This window comes from Perna viridis, chromosome 3, assembly GCF_037379345.1.
Source record: "Perna viridis isolate PV_CMFRI_1.1 ecotype Kerala chromosome 3, ASM3737934v1, whole genome shotgun sequence".
Lineage (NCBI taxonomy): Eukaryota > Metazoa > Mollusca > Bivalvia > Mytilida > Mytilidae > Perna > Perna viridis.
The window spans coordinates 6,587,343-6,611,980 of record NC_142447.1 but is presented as its reverse complement, the minus strand read 5'-3'; the positions used below and the strand labels follow the sequence as shown (position 1 = coordinate 6,611,980).

The window sequence follows — 24,638 nt, the reverse complement described above, 5'->3', positions numbered from 1 at the left end:
GTCTGCTTTCTTTCACTTGACCAACTACTAAACAAATTTTTCCTTGTTTGACAGAATGTTTTCAGTAAGTTCCAGGAGGGTACATGTATATTATTCATCAAATTTCCCTGTCTCTTGGGTGTTGCCAAGTAGGCTCTTCTTAACTCATTTAAAAGAGAGAGAGTAGCTTCAGCCAAGACCATGTATTTTGAGCTTCATGTGTTTACAAAGAGTACGCAAGGGATTCTAGTGAAAATCTAAATAATGTAATCCAGAAACAATGACCAGACATGGAAGACAGACACAAAACAAAGAACGTAAAATAACCGAAGTAATAAGTACAAATCAATAACAGTAAATGAGCAACTTTGACTCCACTAAAAACTAGGAGCATGGACCAGGTGCACCGGTAGGGTAAGCGTCTGCATTTTTAGAAACACCGGTTGAGTTGCTCATAAAAAAGTCTAGTCTAGGGTAGACAAGAGAGGAAAGGGAACTATGACATGTTGTATAAATTGGTTCACATGGTGCAGACAGATACACTGTAACAATCCATGACAAACTTTACTTTTGTGACAACTGTTTACAGTTATGTATTGTTAGATGTCAGTCTTAATTGAACAAAATAAAATAAATTCAATTTATACTTATTCAGTACAACAGTTTAAAGTTAATACTTACAGTGGTGAGTCAAGAGTTGTCTGGGAGTAAGAAACCCCATATTTGGTGGACAGATTTTTTAATTTTATGCAAAATTAAAGTCTAAAATAAGCAAATAATTGCCTAAAATACTCTCTCTTTTTCTTAGATAGATCTATCATGATTGTAATACAGGGATAAATCAATTATAGTTATGAAATTGCTGTACCAATTTCCAAACAGCTGTGGTTCATTTTATCATTGAAATCATTGAACTTCCATTGTTAATGCCTCAGCCTCAAATCTAATAACATGTAAGAAAAAAGGTCAATGCTAGCTGCTAATTGATGTTTTGTTAAAACCTGCCAATAGTATTAACAGTACGTGGGCATTGTTTGAATGAGGTTTTGACTGTTTTATCAAAATATTTGGAGCTAGAGAAGCCATGATTGATCCAACAATGAAACCAATATCAACCAAGCCTTAAGGCTTGAAACAGTTGAAAAAACTTGTCCGTTATATTCATCTATTGTTGTTAGTTAGTTGCCAAAATATGAATGTGCTCTAAACAAAAAAAAAATTGTATTAGAGACCAGATGCTGTGAATTATATTCTTTTATATAGTTTCAATGTAATTTTCAATCTTTACATATTGGACACCTATTTAGCCCTAGCCTCTTTTGGGTTTGGTCATTATATGTTAGTCTGTATGTCTGTGTCTGTTTTCAGGTTAAGGCCATGTGCCTCATTTTTGTTTACAGTAGGCCCATCAGTACAATAACATAGGTAAAACCTTGCTTGAAATAGTATACAATAAATATAACTCAAAGGGGAATAACTTTTATAACTTAAATGATTAATGTTTGTATGACAATCACCTGTACATTTCTTAATTAATCATTGTGTGTCCATCTTTCTTCCTTGACAAATGTTGGAACAATGTCCAAGGCTGTCATGTAACTAAGTATATGTATATACATTTAAAATAAATTTTCATGTCTATATTTAAATAAGGATTTACATATTTCAAATTTTACTAGTTATAATTCATATTGTAGAGTAATCTTTAAAACTTTCTGTATAAACAAAACATTGTGGTAAGCAACAAGATAACGTTGAGGTGGTACCAAGTAATTTTACCCTTCTAAACTATTAAAAGGTACCTCCAGAATTTTAAAATTTCATACATTTTTATTAAACAAAATGATGAAAAGTACCTCCTACGCAACCAAAGGTACCTGCATTGCAAAAAAATAATGAAACCCTGAACATTGTATTAAATGATTATTGATTTTTCACTTATGCTTGGATTAGAAAGGAAGAAAGTTCACCTTTGTGTACAAACCACAAGTTAATAGACATCTGTCACAGCGTGGGCTAATGTTTACCGATCATTAGAGATTGCCCTTCCTTTTTTATTTGGGTAAACAGAAAGGGTCTTATTTTTTGTTTCCTACTCTAGTTGTTTGTGGTTTCCTGCTCAAGCTTCTGTGGTTTTGTTTTGTTCTGTCGTGTCTTTGGTCATGTATTGGATACATTTAACCTATCACCGACTTCTTTGGATATCCAAAGGTAAAGTTTCTCCTTTAAAGAGGAAATAATGCTGTGTGTCTTCTTTGCTTTGTCTGCTATAAATCTAGATCCTTCTTTTAACTATGATTCATACTCTGTATCATCATTTTTGTCTATTGTGATGTCCATGATCAGAACACATAGTAAGTTTTTTTTTGTTGTTTTGTGATAGTTGCATCTGTTTTATGTTCAACATATCTATTACAAAGTCTTATGTTCCAGGGGCCTTCATGACAATGTTTTTACTTACAAATGTTGTAGAAATTGAGTATTACTGGAAGATTGTCTAAACAGATGTAAACCCTAGAGCTAGAAAATTATAATCAGAGATTTGAAATGGTGAAAATGATTGAGCATGTACAGCTATTTCTAAAATTACAATATTAGATATTTCTATATCCAGTCATTTTTGAAAAGTGAAAAATTTGTAATCAACATGTGCAGTCAGATGAGTCTGTTTCTCAATTTAAAAATGTAACAACAAAATCTTGAAAGATGATAAAATTTATTTGACTTACAGTCAAACCTGTCTGTTCTTGGCTAGACAAAGGTAACTGGGTGGAAGTGGGGCAGGGGAGAAGGAGGGTGGACAGGACAGTAACCCTTATCTAGCAAGATGAACTAGTCTTAAATAACCCTCAGAGGTAGAGCAAAATTACGAATGCGCTTCGTAGTGACATTATGATAGTCTTTTGAGATAGATTATTGCTGAATACAGGTGGTCACGGAGACAGATTTAACTGTATTTGATTTGTAAGTGCTCATCTTCAATTCCGTGCCCATATTAAGATATTACAAGAGGAATTATTTCTGCTTAGAAAGACATCATGTTTGATAGCAGTGGCTGTAATTAGCATGATTAAAGGTATTTTGTCATTAGGATGTCTTAAGTTACACCTTAATTAATAAAGTACCATTATAAATCAAGTTAATGGGGTTGTTAACCTTAAACTGCTGTGGATATGTCATTATGGACTATTTAGCATGGAATACTCCTGTCATTAAAGAATTTCTTTACCTTTAATGAGCTTAGAACAATTCTCCCTGGGTTAAATGGTTATTTCAATAAGTATAAGCTTTTGGTCATATAACGTTGCTTGCATTTGTGCAAACTAGGGGAATACCATTTTTTGTTATGATTTAACTATTTGAGCAATTTATATGAACATATGAAAATTGAAAAAGAAAAAAGGAAGTAAGGCATAGTAAACATTGAAACATGGAGTTTTTGTCTTTTGATTTATTCACCATGTCCATTCTCGTTATATTAAAAACTACCCTTTTCTTCAGAACCTTAGAATGGAAAAAAATTAACTTCAGGAGAATAAGAAAATTAATTGGAGCTTATATAGAAAATTGCATTAAGGCTAATAACTCTAACAGCTTCTGGCATCTAGACATTCCATGAAAAGTATTGTATTTCCTTTGCATGAAGAAAAACGATGTTTAAATTAATACTTGGCATGCTATAGTCATAACCTCCAAGCAAAGATGGGATTGGAAGATCGTTTTTAATTTTGTTTTGTTTTGTTTTTTTTTTCAAGACTGTTGCATGTAACTTCCTACACAGCAGTAATACAAAACAGAGAAAACATCGTAAATGATCAAACGCTGCGGAAGCCTGACAACTCTGTACATGTAAAGTTCAAATTGTTTCTTTCTTAAATGACTTAAGTCCCGATTCCCTTTTTATGAAGCATTTATATTTTCAGCATTAATTGCTAGAATCTGTAAGAATCTGACAAAATTGAAAAATAATGAATCATGCTCAGAAAAAACACACTAATTTGACAATATGGGCAGAAAGTTTATGGTCTATAGAAGACAAATTGACAGTTCAGAGGATGCAGAAACGAGTTAGAAGTTACAATAGAATAATGAGGGAAAAGTGAGTTATCTCCCTTTGATGATGGCATTTCAATGCATTTCATGTAATTTATTCCTCAAATTACTGACACATAAAGAAGAAATATTTGCCATATCTGCATTTCAGGTAACATTTTTAATAAGTTTAATGGACAGACTTTTGCGTTTTTTCCCCACGACTCATCCACTGCCTGATTCTTTAGAGAATAGCACTTCATAGGAGAATTGACCTGTCAGATGTAGGAGGTAGAGCAAAGACTAAAATTCCTGTCAGTAGAAAATCGATTAATCATAAATCTCTTGTCACATGTAGTAATGCACGTCTGCAGTCGGTAGTGAGTAATCTCATCCTGTCACTAACATTGTTTAACCTTTGTACCTTTAAAGGCTGCTTACATTTCCAGTTCAAGTAATTACAAACAATTTTGGCTCATACTGCATAGATTTATGAATGAACTAAAAGTGGGATGGAGTCTCTGGTTAAAAATAATCATTGGGTAAAGGGAGTCTGGCGGCCTTATCGGATCCTCTCTGAGTTCATCTTTGTTTGTAATCACTTTTTGACCTTCTTTATTGACCTTTAAAGGTCAGAACAATAAAATTATGTATGAGAACTTAAGCTATATAAACACCCCATTTCTCATCTACCATAGTCCAATCCAGAATTTTGAAATAGTATAAATATCAATTATGAATTGATTATTTACATCTGAAATGTCAGTCTTGGCACATTTATGAAGGTGGTAAAATTCATGATATATTCACCGACTTGGTAAGCAATGTCACCCTTTCAAAAATCCCATTGCTCTTTACCAAATAAGGAGCAATTGAATTTACACATGTTCTGATTAATGCATCAGTTACCTGAGGACAGTGCATCTTGTATGCACCTTGCATACTGGCAGCAGCTAATAGCTAATAATTACCTGATACTATTGAATGTTTGTGTTAGCCAAGTGCCATGTTTTGACTGAGTAGGAGATATGTTCCTATTGATGGACAATGCCAGTGCCAGGTAGAATTCAGTACTTGTAATGTTAAATGACCTGCCATCAAAGTTGCTCCCAAATTGTACATGTAGGGTTCGAGTGTCACCTGGTTTATTTGTACACACTTTAAAGTTTATTTTGCACTATCTCATTGTGGTGATAGGGCAACAAGTTCGAAATGAAAGTCACACAAATCAAGTTCGAATTTTGGCTGTACTCCAACTGTGGAATTCTGTTAGTGATATTACCATACTTCAAAATGTGATCTCATTGGTTCTTACTGCATTGTCAGAAGGGATCTTTGTAAACAAAAAATAAGAAATCTGATAGGCAACAATCCAAATCTTGGCAAAAGAAATTAGACCATTGGGAAATAAGTGAACGTAGTCCTTGGTTCACTATAAGCCCACAACAATAAGCATTGAGGTTTTATTATGTGCACAAGGCTAAAATACTACTAAAAATTGTGGCAGAGTAGTGTTTGCAAATTTTTATTGGTTCTTGAAATTTTAATTTTACATTGACTTATTTTCTGGGGGGGGGGGGGTGCATTTTTTCGGATGTTAGATCACTTACAAATGTACATGTAGCTAGAATTTAATGCAAACCCTTTATGTTTTAAACCTAATACTTTAACCACAATGGTTAGTAATACATGTATAATCAAAAACATTTCACACATCCTTTTAACTTGTATTACATTATAGAAATGATTTGTTCTGAAATTGATTTAAAAAATTATAATCCACTTATAATTGGAGACAGTCTTTCACGGTTGTCATAATGAACATCCTCGAAAATGCTTCATCAGGAAGGAAATATAATCATCCGCGGGTCAGTAAAGTCAACATATTCATTAGATTAAAAATACGCCATTCTCATTTTATCATTACTTTTAATTTTAAAGGTTTTAATACTCCTATGACATGGTCACAAGTGTGTCTAGTCATTCCATCATTAAAACCCTAAGAAATATCTTTTATTTTATCAAATTTGGCACAATAAAAACAACATTCCATTCAGTAGTGCTCAAAATATTTTTAGAAAGTCTTGATAATGGCTTGAGACATACATAAACTTCTTTGACCTTCATTAATGTCCTTGTCTGTTTACTAGGCCAAACAAATATGAAGGCTTATTTATATCCATTGGTGAGAAAGCTTAATTGTATTGATTGAACTACATGTACAACAATATATCATCCATTTTTCAATACCTTGGCTAATTATTTACTTGTATCATGTGATTGAAGTTTTCTAATTAATCTTGTTGCTCATCTGAGTTCCGTGTCTTTTTATGCTCGCCTTTTTATGGTAAAATAAAGGTCTTGATTAAAGCTACGAATGTGTCAAATATTGACCTATCTTGTGTATGTTGCCTGTTGTGGATAATGCTTAAAGAAACTCTCAATTTGAGTAAAATCTGAGACTGAGAAAGTTCAGTACGCAAGTTCTGTAATCTTTACTATGAAAGTGCTCATTTGGTTTTGAAAAAAAATGCTATTGAGTATATCTGAAAGAAATTCTCTTACAAAAAAATGATACGTTCTTTAATTTCTTTAATTAGCTGTTTCAGATTTTTCTTGTTCTGTACTTGATTATTTTTAAGAGATACTTTTTCATTATAAAAGGAGAAATGAATTGTTTGCATACTTTAGAAATGTATATCAAATGTCATTTAAGTTCTTTCCCCTTAGTAAAATACCTTTAATTTCACAAAAATATGGCATAGAGAAGGTAAACATGTGACATTAAAAGATGTTAAAGTGTAAAAGATGTGACATTCTGGATTGTAACCTTATGTGAAATTGACATGAATATGAGTACAAACTTCCTTATTTACTGAGTCCATTCATTTAGAATTTCTTGGAAACTTGCTTTGTCTAGTGGTACATTAGTATGTGAGGAAGGAAAAATTGAAAATTAAAATTTAATTCTATCAAAGTTTCTATTGTAAAAGTAAAGATATTTTAAATAGTCAATTTCATTTTCTTTTAAGCTTTAAATTGTTAGGTGAAGATTCTTCAGAACTAAGAATGATGTACTTGGTCACATGACTGTAAAAGCACTTCAAAGTAAAGTCATAAATTATGCAAGAATTGATTGGATGATTTTAAGAAACTTAAGAAGTTTCTAAAAAAATAAGGTACTGCCATAAGACTATTGTCCTCATTGTAAATCTTTTCTAATTTCTGATACTATCCACTTCTTCTTAGTAGTTGGTACAAAAGGTTCAGACAAGGATTCAAGGATGTTGAAAATAGGGGGAGTGGTCCCTGGCTAGTATTGGTCATTTTTTGACCGTGTAATGCACAAAAATAACAAACCCCAGAATCTCCACAGATCTGCAGATGAGCTTGGAGTCAATCATTTGTATGAGTTAGAATGTGCCCTTCATCATTGAACTTTAAGCTTGATTGTTTTAAACCCTTCAGTCATAGTCAATTGTATTGCTAGATGAAACAAGCCTATTAAGATAATAACATAAGTATAATGTTACCCTTAATAATTTATAATAGGAAGCAATATACATGTACATGCATACGTTTCTAAGAAATTGAGTGACAAGAGATAGTTTACAGTATACAACAGGTTAAAACAAAAGAACAAGACATAAATTCACCAGGAAATAAATTTAAATTAATGCCCCTTGTTGTGGTTTTCTCTAAGTGCTCTTTGGTCATTTACATTTCTAATTAGAGTTGATTTACTAAAAGTCAAATGAGCATGAGAATGTCTCACTTAAAGGTTATTGAGTGTTAGGAAATTGTATACAGCTATTTATAAAAAGCAGGCTGTGAATCATGGAAGGGAAAACCCCAGTCTTTTTATTACATAATTTGAATCTGACATTACATTTTTTCTTTCTCTTTGATCACGTAGTCTTGGGAGGATAGTATTAAATGGATGCATTGATCTAGGGTTATTTAAGCTTGCAAGCATTTTTCCACTTACTTCCTCACAGAAAACAACATCTACAATTTTCTTTTAGATATGGTCATAAAGAGTTAAAACTAATGGGCATCTCAGGGCTTTAATCTTTAACTTTTTTGTCCTTTTCTTTGGCTTTAGATTTTTTTTCTGTATGTAATTGACATAAAAAAGAATAATAAGTGCATACAAGAGGTCCCTATTGAAGATCTGCTGGTTTTTTTACATAGGCATGGGTAAGTGCCTATTCTTCTGAAAAATACTACATTTTACAGGCAATCTACCTGTAGTTAAGGAGAGTATCTTCATCATTCCTCACAACTGTAATTGTGACCTTAGATTGCAAAATAAGTAATTGCATATGATGTCACCAATACCTTTGTAAATATCATCTGTGATCTACTGTTTTGCGATATCCCATTGGCTGATAATAGCATGTGAGACAAGGTCATGTGCAGCTATCTTCAAAGGTTGAAAATATAATGAAAGGAAGCCGAAGAATGTGTATAATGCCTCAGTGGGCTCTGGTACTGGGTAGCATACCCGCCTTAAGTGGGGAAAATTATGAGTTAGATCCTCATCCTGGTCATACTAAAGAATTTAAAATTGGTAATGGCTGCTAAGCACTGTATTTAAGGTACAGAGTAACAACTTGTTGGCTCTGAGTCAGTGTGAATACTGTCTCTATGGGTTGTTGCTTCTTTGTGCTAGCCTATTAAAAATCCAGCTTAGTATGTCAGACTGTTATAAAGCAGTGTCAGTTCAAATGATCCAATGTTTTCTTCTGAAATGCATGACATATCTACGGTAAGTTGTTAAACTGTAATCAGTCAAACAATCACTAAAATGTAGCATGTACCATGATGACCCATACATGAACTTTTATCTTTGTGGTTTTAGCTCGAAATATGAAGATTGAATTTTTCTTTTGTTTTTATAATAGATGTTGCAGTGATTCAAATTAGTAGTCCCAAGATCTGGACCTTCAATTTGTGACATAGGACCTTTGAAATTTTATTTACATAGGCCCAGGGCCCCCAGCCCTGTTCATTGATACTTAATTAAAGACTTATGATTGTCCTGTAATGGACAATTGCTTTTAAACTGGGAAAAGTCAATGACCTTCTACTTTTGAAAGTAAATTTGGAGCCCTGATTTTGAACCAAAGTAGTTGCCATCTTATTGTTATCCAATGATTAAAATTTAAGCCTGAAAATTATAAACAGTTGTCTTGTAAAGGACCAGATTACACATCCTCTCCTAAAGACTTTAAAAGTCAAATAAGCAGGAACTGGGTTCAAGTAAATAAAATTCTTGTGAAAAGGATAGATGTTGATAATTATGGCTGGAAATAAGAGCTCCATACTTACATGTAGTACCATTCATCATCAAATGTTATGTAATTTCCTTCAGGACTACTGATGACATTTCATTGAGAACTGAACTTAAGGATTCATGAATGGAAACCGTAACAGTGACAGGAATGAAATGTTCCTTGATCCAGTCTATACATAACTTATTTGACCATTGATCTTTTTCTATAGAAAAAAAGAAACTGCAGTCTGGAATTGGCTCTTTCAGATCTGGACTTCTCTCAAGAATTGTTTTGGGAGTGTTTTTATGGTAATTTTGTAACTTGCATACCAGTAAAATTGCATTCCATCCAGTAAGTTTAGATATTTTGTCGGACTTCATGTCTTGGAAAAAAAATTGAAAATAAGCGGGTCAAGGCTAGATTCCAGAATTTTTGGTCCGAGAAGGGGGTTCCGACTTACACTTGGATGGACTTATACGTGAGTATATATACGGTATACAACCAATATTTCTTTAATTTGTTGGCTTACAGCATAGTAACTCTTTAATTTAAGAATTGTGTATAGATTTTTGGTTACTCCAACCAAATAAATTAATCCCAAGGTTCCCATGCAGTTGAAATCTTAAATCCTCTCAGACAGTATTCTTGCATAATTTTTTTTTACAGCGAGTAACATAGTAAACTTCAAGTAATAGAGTTGGTCTTCCCTTGATCGAATGGCCATTACCTGATGAAATATCACAGGTTGATAACTGGACAAGTGACAGAGACTTAAACTTTCTGTCTGACACCTTAAAATACATTTTCATCAGGTAATGGTAATTCAATCGAAGGAAGTCCAACTCTATTCAGTGAAGTTATCCAATTTACTTGCTATAATGATTTGATTGGTCCTTGACATGTACCATAATCATTTGTTTTTAAGTGACGTAAATGTAAAAACAAAAGAGGAAATTTATTCATGAGTTTTTTTTTCCTGTAACAATGTGGTATTGTGTGACGTGTATGTTATTGATTAAACTTCTTGGTATTGTCTATTTGTCTAATGATAGTGCACTTAACATGTACTTGTATCAAGATTCACTTAGATTATAGTAAAACCTGTATTGAACTGAACATCTTTCTGTCCAAATACTGAAACATTTGTTCTCTTTAGACAGACATTTTCTGTACGACTGTTAAAATGCAGGGTGGCACACTTCTAGTCTGCCTCCTTCAAATCTATACTGTTAAGTTATCAAGACAGTTGTTTTGTAAACACAGGTTTAGATTTCTTACAAGAGATTGACAATTTTGTTTAGGCAATGTTCTTTGATAAAGAAAGTTTGCATTATAAAGTTTGAATTAATGTTTGACTCTGACTTTGATAACAAGAAAACCTTTAAGAAAGGATACACTGTAATATTGACTTATAAGTATTTATGAATCAAGCTATCCATTTGTTGTTGCATTTTTAGGATTGGTCCCTAAGGGATAGTGTTTATGTACAAGTATATCTATATGTATCATTATGAACTCAAATGGATTTTCCATTAAGTCTTTTCCAGTTCATTATTCTTCCCTTGTTTGAAATTACAAACTTGAAAGACTATGATCCTTTTATTTGGGTATTTTATTCTCTCTCAGTTAGTTACTCATATTATGATAGTTTAGGAACATTATGGGTATCTATATTATAGAAAGCACTTTGAAGATATTATGTTACAAAAATCATTTATTTGTATGTATGGCTATGGGGCATGTAGACCCTTTTTTCATACATTTTCTACCTTTCTTTGTTTTGTTTCAAGTATTTGATATCCTTTATTAGTAAACAATGATTGTATTTCTTCTTGGAGTCTTCAAAATGGGCCACTGGGTCAATATATGCATATACAAAAAAATTAATGTTTTGTTTTGTATTTATAAATACATGGATGTCCTTATTTATCTAGAATATTGTGTTACCCTTCACCTTTTTATAGGAAATAATTTTCATGTAGAGAATTCTTAATTTGAAATATTTGTCTGAGTGGTCCGGTATAGTTGCTCCAGCAGCAGGGTAGCAAATCCACTCTCAATAGTTAAATTTTGATTTTAACATATTCACTAATGTTACAATGAACCACTTCTTGCCCCAGCACCACAACACTTGAAAAATTACTCAAGTCTGAGAAAATTCTGAACTGTTTGTGACATCATAAATTTCAAGGACTTTGATTGGTGTTACCATGGAAAATAAGAATATTAAGTATTTTTTAACGTTTATGGTGGCAGGATCTGTCTTTCACAATTGTGGTGTGGTTGAGCTGGACTTAGGAGCAAGAAAATAGACCAGACTCTTTCTTTTTTCAAGCTTAAATCATTTTGTTCTTGAGAAAAAAGGAATCTAGATTCCTAAGCTAAGCAGCAAGTAACCCAATTATCCTATATGTATTTTGTTGATGATCTGGAGGAGTTGTTGCCCTTGAGTGAAATCGTACGTTGTTTTCTATCTTCAGGACCAGATGGGGAAACAATCCATTTACGAGAGGATCTTACAGTTTCCTTAAAGTTGGCGCTCAAGCCTCAGACATAGATTCAATGGCTGAACCTTTAGTAGGATCGGAGACAAACAAGGTACATATCTATATCATAGACAAGGTTGAATTATAAGAAGGGGGTGGATATGCATCCTCAAAATTGACTGACATGTTTTAAACACTAGAAAAGAGGGGGAAAGCAATGGGAAAATTTACTTTAATAACACAAGAAGCAAAGCATGTTAAAACATCATTCCTTTCATTGAGTAAAGCCAAAAAAAATCATACTAAGGCTAAATTGTCGCTGGAAAGTTTTTTGAAACAAGCCAGAAGTTTCAAAAGATCAATATATATTTTTTTGTTAGTCACCTCTTTTTTATAATCAAAGAAAAGAAAAATACATGTGCAATCATAAAACATTGCCTATGTAAAAATGAAATATTTTTGACTTAATCTACAACACATCTATTCCCCTGGTATGTCAATAAATAGAAAAATGTCTGAACCTTTAGGCCATGTCAGAAGTTTTGTCATTATTTGCATAGTAGACATAGATTATATAGTTACATATTGTTAGGCTTATACTCATTGAACTATTAACATTTTGTATTTTAAATTTATTTAACCTTTGACCTTTGTTTAATGTGGTAGTAATCATTTGATAATCTTATATGATCTGTTCTTATGGCTGTCTAAGTCAGTGATTTGGTTACCAGTACTTTTTTTTTTGGGCTGACTGAACTTATCAAATTTAATTTCACATTGTTAAGAATTTACTTGGGTGCTTTACACACATAGTTCAAGTTACTGTGAAGTTTTTTTAGTTTTATTTGTATTTTATTACCATATTTATGGCAAATAAGAATATTTTTCACAAAATTTAATTCACTCTTAAGAATTTTTTAAGGGTAAAACTTTTTTTAATGATAGAGAAGTTCAGGATTTAGATTGTCTGACCAATTTTTCTGATTTTTTTTTTTCTGTGACTGTGGATTATCATGTATACTTATATTCTTTTTAATATTTTCATATATATACTTATTAGATTGACATAAATATTTGATTTTTTCACCTAAAAGTTTTATCTATAAAGGTCATGACCCTCATTTTCACTACAGGAAGATTTAATCAATTGTTAAATGGCCATCAATGAGTGATTGTTATTATGAGGTTATACCCCACCTGATCAACTTTTAGTTCAGGACGTATTATATCATCCAATGTTTGTTTATGTTGGACTGTTGATTCCTAATTTGTTAAAACTCGTCATATGTTGAAAGAACAGATTTTGTTTATTTTTCGTTGTTTTAGTAAACAATTTTGACACTCTATGACATTTACTTCTTTCTCCTTGCCCTGAAGCCTAGGTTATCTTTGTTTGGGGAAGTTTGTTTTGAAAGAACGAGATGAAAGTCTAAAACATTTTGTTTTGATGAAGAAAAAAAAATTAACTTGATATACACATGTTTTGAAAGATTATTTTATTTATTTGAGTACACTTTCATTTATCGAAATAAAAACACACAGATCTACGAAGGTTATTTGTAAAGTAAAAGTAAACCAATGCGTTTTTCCTTTAAGTTTGTCAGAAATCCAGAAGGAGGATAGGACACTAACAGTGGTCTAATATTCCTGTGCATACCAAATGTTAGAGTGGACAACTGTGAAGTCCTTTCAGCTGCCTACATTAATTTTTAAAATTTTATTAGTCCTACAGACAGGACCACAAAATAATTTTAAGGACTACCTAATTTTTCTATCAAGAAGTCCTTTGGGCTACCTAGTGAAAAAAAGTGTCAAAACTCTGGCGAATAATATTCTATGGTTGTCACAAAAATCTTTAAAAATGAACCAATAAAATGAACAACAGAATCATCTGGATTTGTAAGTCTAATTTTTAATACTGACTAGTAATTTGTGTAATGCAGTCAACATAATTAATGAAAACCTATTTAAACGCAATGAGTTTGATAAAGTTGATAGTCACAATAAAAATATGTTTGTTGTCCCACTCATTGTTTATTGTCCAATCTTTTACTTGTTACTTATTTATTTTCATTCAATAGTTTGTTGTCCAAGCTATTGTTCATTTTTTGTCCATAAGTTTGTTGTCCAATCCATGATTTTATTGTCCCATTCAATGTGTGTTGTCCCATGCATCACTTATTGTACATCCATGGTTACTAAGTAGTTGTCCTCCCATCATTTGTTGTCCATCCATATATTAATGTCCCATCCACACCCTGTTGTCTCGTGTCACAAACAAGAAATTTTCCTCTGTTGTCTCATCCATCATTTGTTGTTGACCTTTTTTTCCCCAATGTTTGGAGAGTTATTGCCCTTGATTGATTAGATTGGACTGTAGGGGACATCAAAACAATGTTAGTCAGTATTATTGATATGTTTTTAATCATTCCTTCACAATTTAAAATAAAGCATTCTTGACCTCCCACTTCAGCCAAGTGGTTTTGAACTTGGTTTAAGTGTAAGACCATGTGTTGATAATTGGAAGAAATCCTTCAGTAAACATTCTTTTTTGTTGGTTGGAAAAAGAATTTAAGCTTCATAAAATACAAAAGAAACAAATGTTTGGAATACATAGAAAAGCCTTGAGTACAAATGCACTTGTCAAGCTGGCAATGCGAAGTGATTAAATCTGTGACAGTCTTGTAAATATATACCAATACTTCTTGACAACAACGAGCATTGCACGATTATTTGCTAAATATGCATCCACTTGAAACTTGTCTCGACAAGTTGTTACATGTAAAGATAATGGAAAGTAAGTTTCATGATCAGAGTTAATATATTGCAGCAGGTTTCATGGTGGTAGCTTTTTAGTGGCATGTTGATGTGGGAGTCAGGAAATTCATACCAATTTAAAACATTAAAAATGGATGAAGTGTCTTGTGTAGCTCCTGATCACAAAATTTTCTTTGTCCCATTTACCAAAGTGACATATATAATATCTCTTAAAATTAGCAACACTTTATCTGCTTGACGAAGGTTACCCAATGGATAAATATTTATCCACCATATAAAGTAAAGAATTGAGTTGTAATTGATGATAGGAACATTTAGGATTGTTGAGTACCTTACTTAAAAGAGGGTATACAAACACATTCACTGTACCATTTGTTAACTCATTCTAGTTGAAATATAAATAACAGTATTGCAGGTTGTGTTTCCATGTTTGAGGGGTGTTAAAGAAAACGGTTGTCTGTCTGTCTGTTCAGATGTAATATGTCAAACACACTTCACTAGATTTTGATTAATATTCAGGGGTGATTTTTTTTCTGCTTTTTTAACGGAATTCCACAATTTCAAATCCTGATATTACCGCTACGATTCTTTTTTTACTGTATATTTACTTTGGATTCTGTCAATATCTGCTTTGTTTGTAGACCTTGTAAAATCATCCCTGAATATTAAAACAATATTTATTTTTGTGAGATAGCTTTCTTTTTCATTTTTCTTTGATCTCTGATTTTTTTGTTCCAGTGTTATGGTACTTTTAATGTCAATGCTAAACAAGGAAAATTGTAATACCATCATGGCTTTAACACAATTGTTTATTTGTTAATCATAGGATAAAATTGTATTTTGATTTACATTTATTTCATGAACATGACTTACATATGAAGTATTCGACTTCTGTTCAGTGTGACATTGTTTACAAGTTGTACTACAGGCACAGTAGTTCATATCTTGTTCATCTTTCAATTATGCAAAAAAACTTTTAGTGCTTACAAGTATCTAGTTAAGTGTTATAATACCCTTGATAGCTGATAACACCATGCACAACATGGTGAAATAACAATGATATAGACTTTTTGTGACATGAGCATGTCTGGGAGCTGTCTGACTTTCTTCCATTGACTTTGAATTTTGATCCCTTGTATATAGGTATAATTGGACACTAGGTGTTGTTTTTCTTATTATCAGTATCATTTTACTTGAGTAATTATACCCATGATAGATCTATTTGATGTCACTGCACTTTAGTCTTCAGTAGGTAGTTTGGGTATCAATTTACTGAACATTTTTTTTTATTTAACTTAATATGAAGAGTGAAAATTTCTTTTACATGTATTAGGGTTTTTTCCAGGGGGTTTCATTTCATTTTTGGTGGGGTTGCACCTGTGTAAATTCCCTTAAATAGAATGGTGTGTGGAGTGTGGACAGGGGAAATATTTTCCTAACATTTTTGTCAGCAACTATAAATCACAGCCACTAGATATTTGGTATGCTATTTCAGTATGGGGTCCAATACCGAGGAATGGGATTTCAGGATTGTTGCACTTCGACTTCCTGTTTACAGCAACCTGGCCATTTCTGTCTTCGACCCATTTTTAAACTCAGTATTGAATAATGCTCCACAAAATACTGTTAGTAAGTGCTGCAAAGAGGAAGAGAAATCTGTGATATCTTTTAGAAAGACTGGTTAGAGAACTGATAATCTAACCTTCCAGTAGATTTCTTGGTCTTGCCTATATTAGTTACCTTATTTTAATAAATGCCATGAGTGGGTGGAAATTACAGAATAAAAATAAAAATATATGTATATACAATTTATATGAAGTAGTACATTTTATAGCAAGTAAAACAGTTGACTCCAGGGGAATTTGTCTTTCTTTGATAGAATCAGCAATATCTGATGAACTGCTTAAGGTAGTTCACTGGACTTTAAACTTTCTATCAATCAAAGTTTCAAATACCTATAGAATAATAGAAAGTTTAATTTTATTGACAATTGTCAGTTTACTACCTAAGGCAGTTCATCAGGTAATGGACTTTCAATCACTATCCCGTGAGGTTATCTATTTTGGTCACTGTAAATACAGAAAAAAATTACTACACATGGTCCAATGTCTTTTCTCTCTTCAAGGGTTATTTACTGAGGATGATATGAAATGATAGCACTTATTTAATTTTTATTAGGATGAATTTATTAAGACCTGATATCTGTTCAGTGGTACTTTCAACATGTGCTATTAGCTAAATGAGCAGTTTATTCAATCTTAGCAGCATTTTTTTCATTAGATAACTTATGATACATTGTTCATTTTCTTTCTGATTTCGGCTTCACATTTTATGTTAGATGAGTGATATGACCATTTATTCTGAATTGACATGTTCCTTTTTCTTTCTATCTCAAGTATTGTATGCTAAGGGTGATATGATTGTTTATTCCAAACTAATATGTTCTTCCTTCTTTCAGCCTCAAGTGTTATTTGCTGGAGAAGCTACTCATCCGAGTCATTATTCAACAACACATGGAGCTTTGCTGACGGGACTGAGAGAAGCAAAAAGATTGTTAGAACTGATGAAATAACGACAGTTGACATGTAGTCTCACACACTCTCATTATGACACAAATGTTGACACATGTTGAATGGTGCAAGTGATCATATGGTTTCATCTTTTTATATCTGTGTTTTGTTTTTGACTGACAAATTTTGTTTTTTGGTTATTCAGATTAGTTTATGTGTTGGAATGGATATACGTATTGTAATCTGTTAGGAGCTTCTTTTATTGTTTTAGTATATGAATGGCTGTTGAAGTGTTAAGGTTCTCCATTAGATTTTACATAAGACCAATTTTACATCATAAAGTTTGCTCATTTTGTTGTGCTAAAAGAACTCAACTCTCGAAAATATTGCAGTTCATTTCCAAAGACCACCTTAACATTATTTAGTTTTTTTTTACTAGTTGTCAGTTGTCTGTACCATTAGAACTTAACCTATTAAGTAAACAAGTAGCATTCTTACTGTTTAAAAGAACTCATACTAAATTTTCATATAATTGGGAAAGAGGCCTTTTTTGGCACTGAAAATTTTATTTCTCCCTGTTGCTGTAAAAACCTTTTGTCATTTGGCTATAACTGAACTGAAATATTTTTAAAAAACCATCAATTCTTGCCAGTGTCTCAGGAAATTTTATTTTGACTTATATTTCACTATGACCGCAAACCTGTATAATTTGATATGACAAAATGTTGGACTAGACTCTGGAGAGCAAAGGGAGGTGATAGGGAATAAGTTCTCTCCCTTTTCTTTTCACAATCCAGTCCAAACCATCAGATGAATAAGTAGATTTGAGAAAAACAAGCTGCCTTAGAACTTCAGTAAAAAAAAAGACAATCAGATTTAATTAATCAATGTCCTTTTAAAGCTATTAAGAGCCAATACACATTTATAAATTATGGTAACTATTTATATTTTGAATTTTACTAAATTTTGCAAAACATTTCATGCAGTTCTTGTTTTAAGTTTGTGGATCTTTTAGTTCCCAAGCAAGCATTGCTTAATGTTTGTTCACATGTGTAAAATTACAATTTTCTTTGTTATAAAACAAAATACAAAAATGCAGTACTGTTGAAATATTTAAACCTGACTGACTACTGTACATAGGATAAATGAAAAGCAAATGTTATTGCATTTTTTTCCAATCCATGACTTTTTTTTTTATTTGGTCTTCAGGGTTTTAAGGAAGTTATGGCAAAGATATGCAGGGATAAAATGAGTTTTTTTTAATGAATTCTATAAATTTTGCTGTTTATTGTTAATTAACCTCATTAAAAATATTACTGGTAAAAATTATACCTCAAATTACAGTTTTCAGAGTTTATGTACATATCTGGCTTTTTGTCGTCAATGCAATTTTAAAGATATTTAACAGAGTTATTGAAAAGATGGCAGTTTTTGCAGTTATGGTGGTTAATGTTTGTTTGGTTAAAATTAAGATTTTTTGGCACTTCTAGAATTAAACATTGTTTTCTTAAACAATTTAATCAATGAAATAAACTTGTTGAAGTAAATTTTTTATTTACTACATTTCATTGGTAAGAGAATTTCTGTCTTGCATAATCAAGATTAATTTTTATCAAAATGTTGGTCAGGTGGAAATTAATTTCAAAAACTCTGTTATAAAAAGGATGCCGAGTTTAAGGAAAATTTCTAGTTGTTACTCGACAACACGAGTTAATGAGTGGCTGTCCACTTTAAAGTACTTTTTATTTTTTTTCTTCAATTTTGATGTCTATAAATTATAAACATGGGTGTTATGTCAAATATATGCGCTGTGAAAAGACACGAAAGGTGAGTTAAGGAGGTAGACCTAGGATAAGGCATATATTTCTTAAAATCATTGATATGTTTGTATCATATTCAATTTTACCAAAGCCTATCAAGCATTAATTTGAAACAGAATGAAATCAATCCAAGTTTCTTTGATGCTTTCATAAAATTGATGTAAAATGCTGAATACAAACGTTAAGATGATTTGTAAGAGTTATGTCCCTTACCCTGGGTCTACTTCCTTAAAGTTTACATAGTTTTAAAAAGTCCATTCATAAAATTTCCATTAAAAATTGTTGTTCATGTATGATCAAATTTTTTTCAACAGAATATATCGTATTTTATGCTACCTCAAAATCACAGTGACGGTGACGTGCTAATTCAGTAATTTTACCTCCATAAAATAGAAGTATTGAAGTAATAATTTGTACAGCTGTAAATTATTGCTTATTCAAAAAATATATATATATATATTTAAATTTTTTGGCAGTAAGATTATTTGGGGTGTAGGTTCTTGTTTTAAATCTCAAAGCAACTTGGAAAATACTCAAAAAAATGTACTGCATGGAAAGTTTATGCAAATGTTATATACTGGAATATTTACAAATTGAAATATACAAAATGGAAGTTCAATAATTATTTTATCTATTAGTACAAAAATTTTGTTTTCCCTTCTCTTTTTGTCTTCTGCCATCCAACCTTTTAACACATTACGCATTAATAAATTATTGTTAGGTGTATTTGTTTGGTTTTTCTTTCGGAAAACGTGGTTTGAATTTCGTATTTGCCATATTGGCATCGTCATTCCGATAAGTACAAGAGGTAAAAATTGAGATTTGTGGCTATATATGAGAAATAAATAATTATATCGCGATTTGAACAATCGTTGAGCTTTTAAAGAATTAAAATGAAAATAACATTTTTCAGTGCAGCTTATTTTAAAGTTGTTATTATTTTAAAAAATGTGTAGGTATAAACACTTCATGTTTCAAATCCATATCAAGTTAAATGAAACTGTTGAATTATCAACCCTCCTTTTTTCTGACCCACCAAGGTGTAATTTCTGGAATAGCCATAGCAAATAGCTGGTTGATTTAGAATAGTAAAGATAAATGTTAGATGGATGAAAGATAGCTTCCTGACTATTGTGACAAACCTATTTTTCGTTGGGTACCAATTTTCTTGGTTTTTCCTGGTTTGGTTTAACCTCAAAATAAATATTTCTACCCACAGGTAAAACTGTATTAAAATCCATGAATTCAAGACTTAACAAAGTATCAAAATTTTGATAAATCACTAAAATCGATACCCACGATGATAAGTACCCTCACGGTAATAATAATCCGCTTATATATGTTTTGTATGGGAGAGTATTTAATCTAGAAGTTCTACTGTATGCTGTATACGCGTGAATGTAGTATTATATTATACAATGTATATCTATATCATATTTATTTTTTTTTGTCAAAAATTATAATGTAACTATCTTCAGTATCTGTGTCATAGAAAAAACGAGGTGTATTTTGATTTGCTTTTCTCTATTGTCACATTTTCTGTTATCAAGAACTTTATTTATGAAGCAGCCAATGAAATAGTAATGTTCACGTTTAAAACCTGCAATTAAAATTTTTTTTGAGTTTTTCCTTTCCATGAAAAAAATACTAGGTAATGAAAATGTTTCTGTTCTATATTTTTTTTTATTGTAAATTATAAATATTAACTTTACCATTAAGAGATTTTGTAAATCCAAGGACTTTTTACAGTAAACAACGAAGTATTACCAAAGATAACTTAAATTCAGCTTTTGAAATAGAAAGGGGTGCATGTTAAATTTATCCATTTGACTATGTTTTAATTAAGGTTATTAGCAATTAAATTTTTCTGTTTGCAGATTTCACTTTTTTCATGGTTATACAAGTCTTTTCTTGTGGTCTGAATGCTGGTTACATTTTTAGTGCATAAATACCACAGATTTATAACCAGTTCCACAGAATGTGGCTATTTTTTTTTTTTTTTTTCATAATTGGACTTAAAATGAAAATTCCCATACATTTATCTTGGGGATTCACCTGGACACTTACCTTACAGTGCATTTTAAAGCACAAGGATGAATTTTTCCACTTTGAAGCGGAATTGTGCTAGTTCAAATCCAGATTTTACTGTTACGATTCTTTTTTTTTTTATTGTATGATTTACTACTGATTTTGCCAATTTCTGCTTTGTTCGTTGACCTTGTAAAACCATTCCTGAAAGCAGAGCTATGAATTTTCTTTTTGAGATTTGATGATCGAAATTCTTTTATAGTTGTATTTTTCTTTTTCTTTTTTTTTCTTTTTTTTTTATTCTTTTTGGGGAAAAGTGTCTCAAAACATGAGTGCTGAAATGCTTTTAAAGGGGATATAATTGGAACACAAAGAAATTTAGTTATCTTTATCCTAACACTAGTCATTTTTCTTTGGTTTGATATATACTATAGTTACTTAGATTTTTTTGTAGTATTCGGAAGTTATAATTTGTTTAAATAGATTGATATAGTGGTTGAAGCTACTAGAAACAACATTTATATAATATAATTTGTGTGGCCTTAGTAAGATAAATCATTTTATCTGGTACAAAGAAAGATAACTCTTATGACAATTTCTAGAATAAGACTAGATTGGTATCTCTGAGCATAAAGATTTGACAAAGAAAACATGCTTGTCTAGAAAATGTCATTTTGTATCAATTATTGTTCATATATTTGTGGCTATTTGTTACTTACATTTCTGATTGTGCAATTGAACTTGTTGTCAGTCACTTGCAATGATTGTATGATTATTTTGTAAATAAGTCATGAATGCAAATTTAACTTAAAAATTAGAAAGCAGAAGCGTAAATGTTGTAGTATGATCTGCTCAATTCTCATGACACACACAAATTAACATCATCCTCCAAATTGTTTTCGAACCAAATCTAAGCCCAAAAGAGTTATTTCTAATACCGGTATTATTCATTTATAAGTATAGAAATATCAGCCTAAATGGGTGAACCAATATATGATATTATTATCTATTAATGGTTAATTATTTTTTCAAACCTCAGCCCGCTCACAGAGATTTTAGGCCAAATTATTTATTTATTAGGAAATGAATTTCAGTTTAAAATAGTGACCCTATATATATATATATATATATGATATTATGGTTAATGGTTGTTTTTTTTTAATGATTTTGTCAACCTTTGCCATTTATGAATGAAATTAGATATATTTTATTTTATGGTAGATGAAGTTTGGTCACACATGTTAGCTGAACACTTATGACCTATTAAACTTACGATCAGTGTTTATGAATTTTTTAGACGATTGTTGGACTTGATCATATACATAGGATTAACCCATTATACTTACATGAAGTTTTACTGTTGCTGTAGCCAGGGCTTTAGATTGGAATTCAAGTAAAGTTCCATTTAAATTTCAGGCAGAGGGTGATGCATTAATGATAGGTAGTTCATATTTACTCATAGTCTCTACAATGTTCATTTTCCAGAGAGTGCATTGAAGGAAAAATTTATAATTACAACACTGGTTTATATACGGGTTTTTATGAGCTTCAGTTGAAATATTTTTGAGTAGTCACATATTTATTTCAGTCACTATAATTTTTATGTGAAATGATACTGATGCATGAAATAATCATATTTAAAGTGATTACCATTGTCCTTAAGGACTCCATCAAAAATTTTGTGGGAAAATTTTGAGAGGTTGTAAGAGTAACAATTCTACCCCCTCGCTGCAGCTCTGGCCTGAGTTTCATACAAAATCCTCAAATATTTCCTCAACTGAAATTTCAACGAATCAGATTGCTTGAATTTGAATATACGAGGAAACACTCAAGGATTTGAGGAAGATCTTAATTTGAGATTTTTTTATGAAACTGGTTCCTGGACTTACCTATACTTACATGTACTCACATGTATGACATTTGATTCCCTCCTTATTGAGTGGGATTACAATCTATCTGGAATTAGCGTGGATTTTCAGTGTGTGTTTCAAAAAGTCCAAACATCTTATTTAACAACATGTAGTGCAAGATCAAAGAATCATAAAAATTGATAATGTAGTAGAATTCATAGATAGTAATCTGCAAACAGTTCCACAAAAAAGTACAAGCATAATTATTCATTGAATTGTAAGTTTTGATATCACAATACATTTTATGTGGTTTTTATTAAAATCTACCATTGGGAGCAGTTGATTAAAATTTTTATCTGCTGAAATTGATAAAAAAAAATTATTCTCTTGATGATGTGATCCTATTTATAAACAATTCTATGATATTTTATATAAATTCCATGCGTAATCTGGAAGGATTGTAAGATTGACTGGAAATCTACTGTGTGTCATTACACTACATTTATAAATGTATTAGTAGGTGAATGTCATGTGCTGGTTCTGTCAGCACAAATCTGTCACTTAAAACTGTTCTGAGTATTAAATAATAAAGTATATAAAATAAACTTCATGTTATTGATAAGCCTCTTTATCACACTATGTATTTACTATTAACACTTGGAACCAGTGTGGTTACTATAAGCACAGATCTCAACTGAAGCATGCATATTAATAGGTAATAGTTTACTTTTACGTACTGCAAATAAAACATCATAATTGCAACACGTACAAATGTATACCCATGAAAAGTATACTTTATTTTAGTTCTGTGTTTTTTTGATATAGTCATCCTGCAAAATTTATTGACATAGAATATAATGCAAATCACAGAAGAAAATATTCCAAGGATAAAGACTAGGCAGGGAAAGCAGACACGCACAACAAAGAACATGAAATAAACAAAATAACACTTAAAAAGTTAAAAAAAAGTAAATGAGTAACCCAGAATTCACTAAAAGTGAGGGCAAGTGTCCTCTGCTTTTTTCAAAAAACACCTGAGTAGATAAGAAAATGCCATGTCCATGAGTTGTGATATGATAACTCCATAGGCATGTGCTGAAGGGATATTGCCACAGATAATAAGGAAAGTTAACAATATGGTATGAGAAGTCATTGCGTTACTCGTAGATCTTAGTCATGAGTTTTACTTCTTTCTTGACCTACTTTTTCAGATCAGCTATAAAGTCAGCCTTATAAGAGGTCAGTGAGTAGTAGAGCACAAACTTGTTCCCATTTGAATGCTGATTGTATAATGAAAAACATGCCCAAAACACTGGACAAATATATTGACCATCAAAATGTCCAGCATTTTGAAAACATCTTTGGTATATATAAAAAGTATGGAGAATCTCTACCAAGTATTATGGAATATAATGGTTAATAATTTCAGTTCCATAACCACTGTTATTATAAATGATCATTGGTTAGTTGCCATGGAAGCTATTTTGGTGCATCTATCTAATCTGAAGAGTTGATTACTTCCCCTAGTTATAGTGAACTTTTTGAAAATGCCAAAAAAGATGGACACAACAAACCAGATATACATAAGTTAACAGAAGCTTTGACATTCCTCACATTTAGAACAGTTGCTAGTTTCACAGAGAGCTCGAAAGGCTAGTCAAACTAAGTTGCTAAAGAAATCTGAATACTCTTCGACACTGCAATATGATTCAATCCTGTGCAAACTAAAAATTAAGGATAATGATGCCTAACAACCCTTCAAAATCATTATGATACTGGAGCAGCAACAAAAGAACAAATTTGTAGGGCTATTTTCAATTCTCAGGTGATTTTTCATGAAAACTAGTACAAGAAAGACACACGAAAACTAGTACAG

General features: G+C 31.4%; 1 protein-coding gene across 1 annotated transcript in view; it reads left to right on the top strand.

Moving 5' to 3' along the window:
- Positions 1 to 23,367, top strand: part of LOC148620823 (spermine oxidase-like) — a 40,302-nt gene extending 16,935 nt beyond the window's left edge. The window contains exons 4-5 of the mRNA XM_088574653.1: positions 11,771 to 11,888; positions 17,013 to 23,367. Coding sequence (XP_088430779.1) covers positions 11,771 to 11,888; positions 17,013 to 17,126 — 232 coding nt within the window. The 3' untranslated portion in view covers positions 17,127 to 23,367. The remainder of the gene's footprint in view (positions 1 to 11,770; positions 11,889 to 17,012) is intronic.
- Positions 23,368 to 24,638: the final 1,271 nt, after the last annotated feature.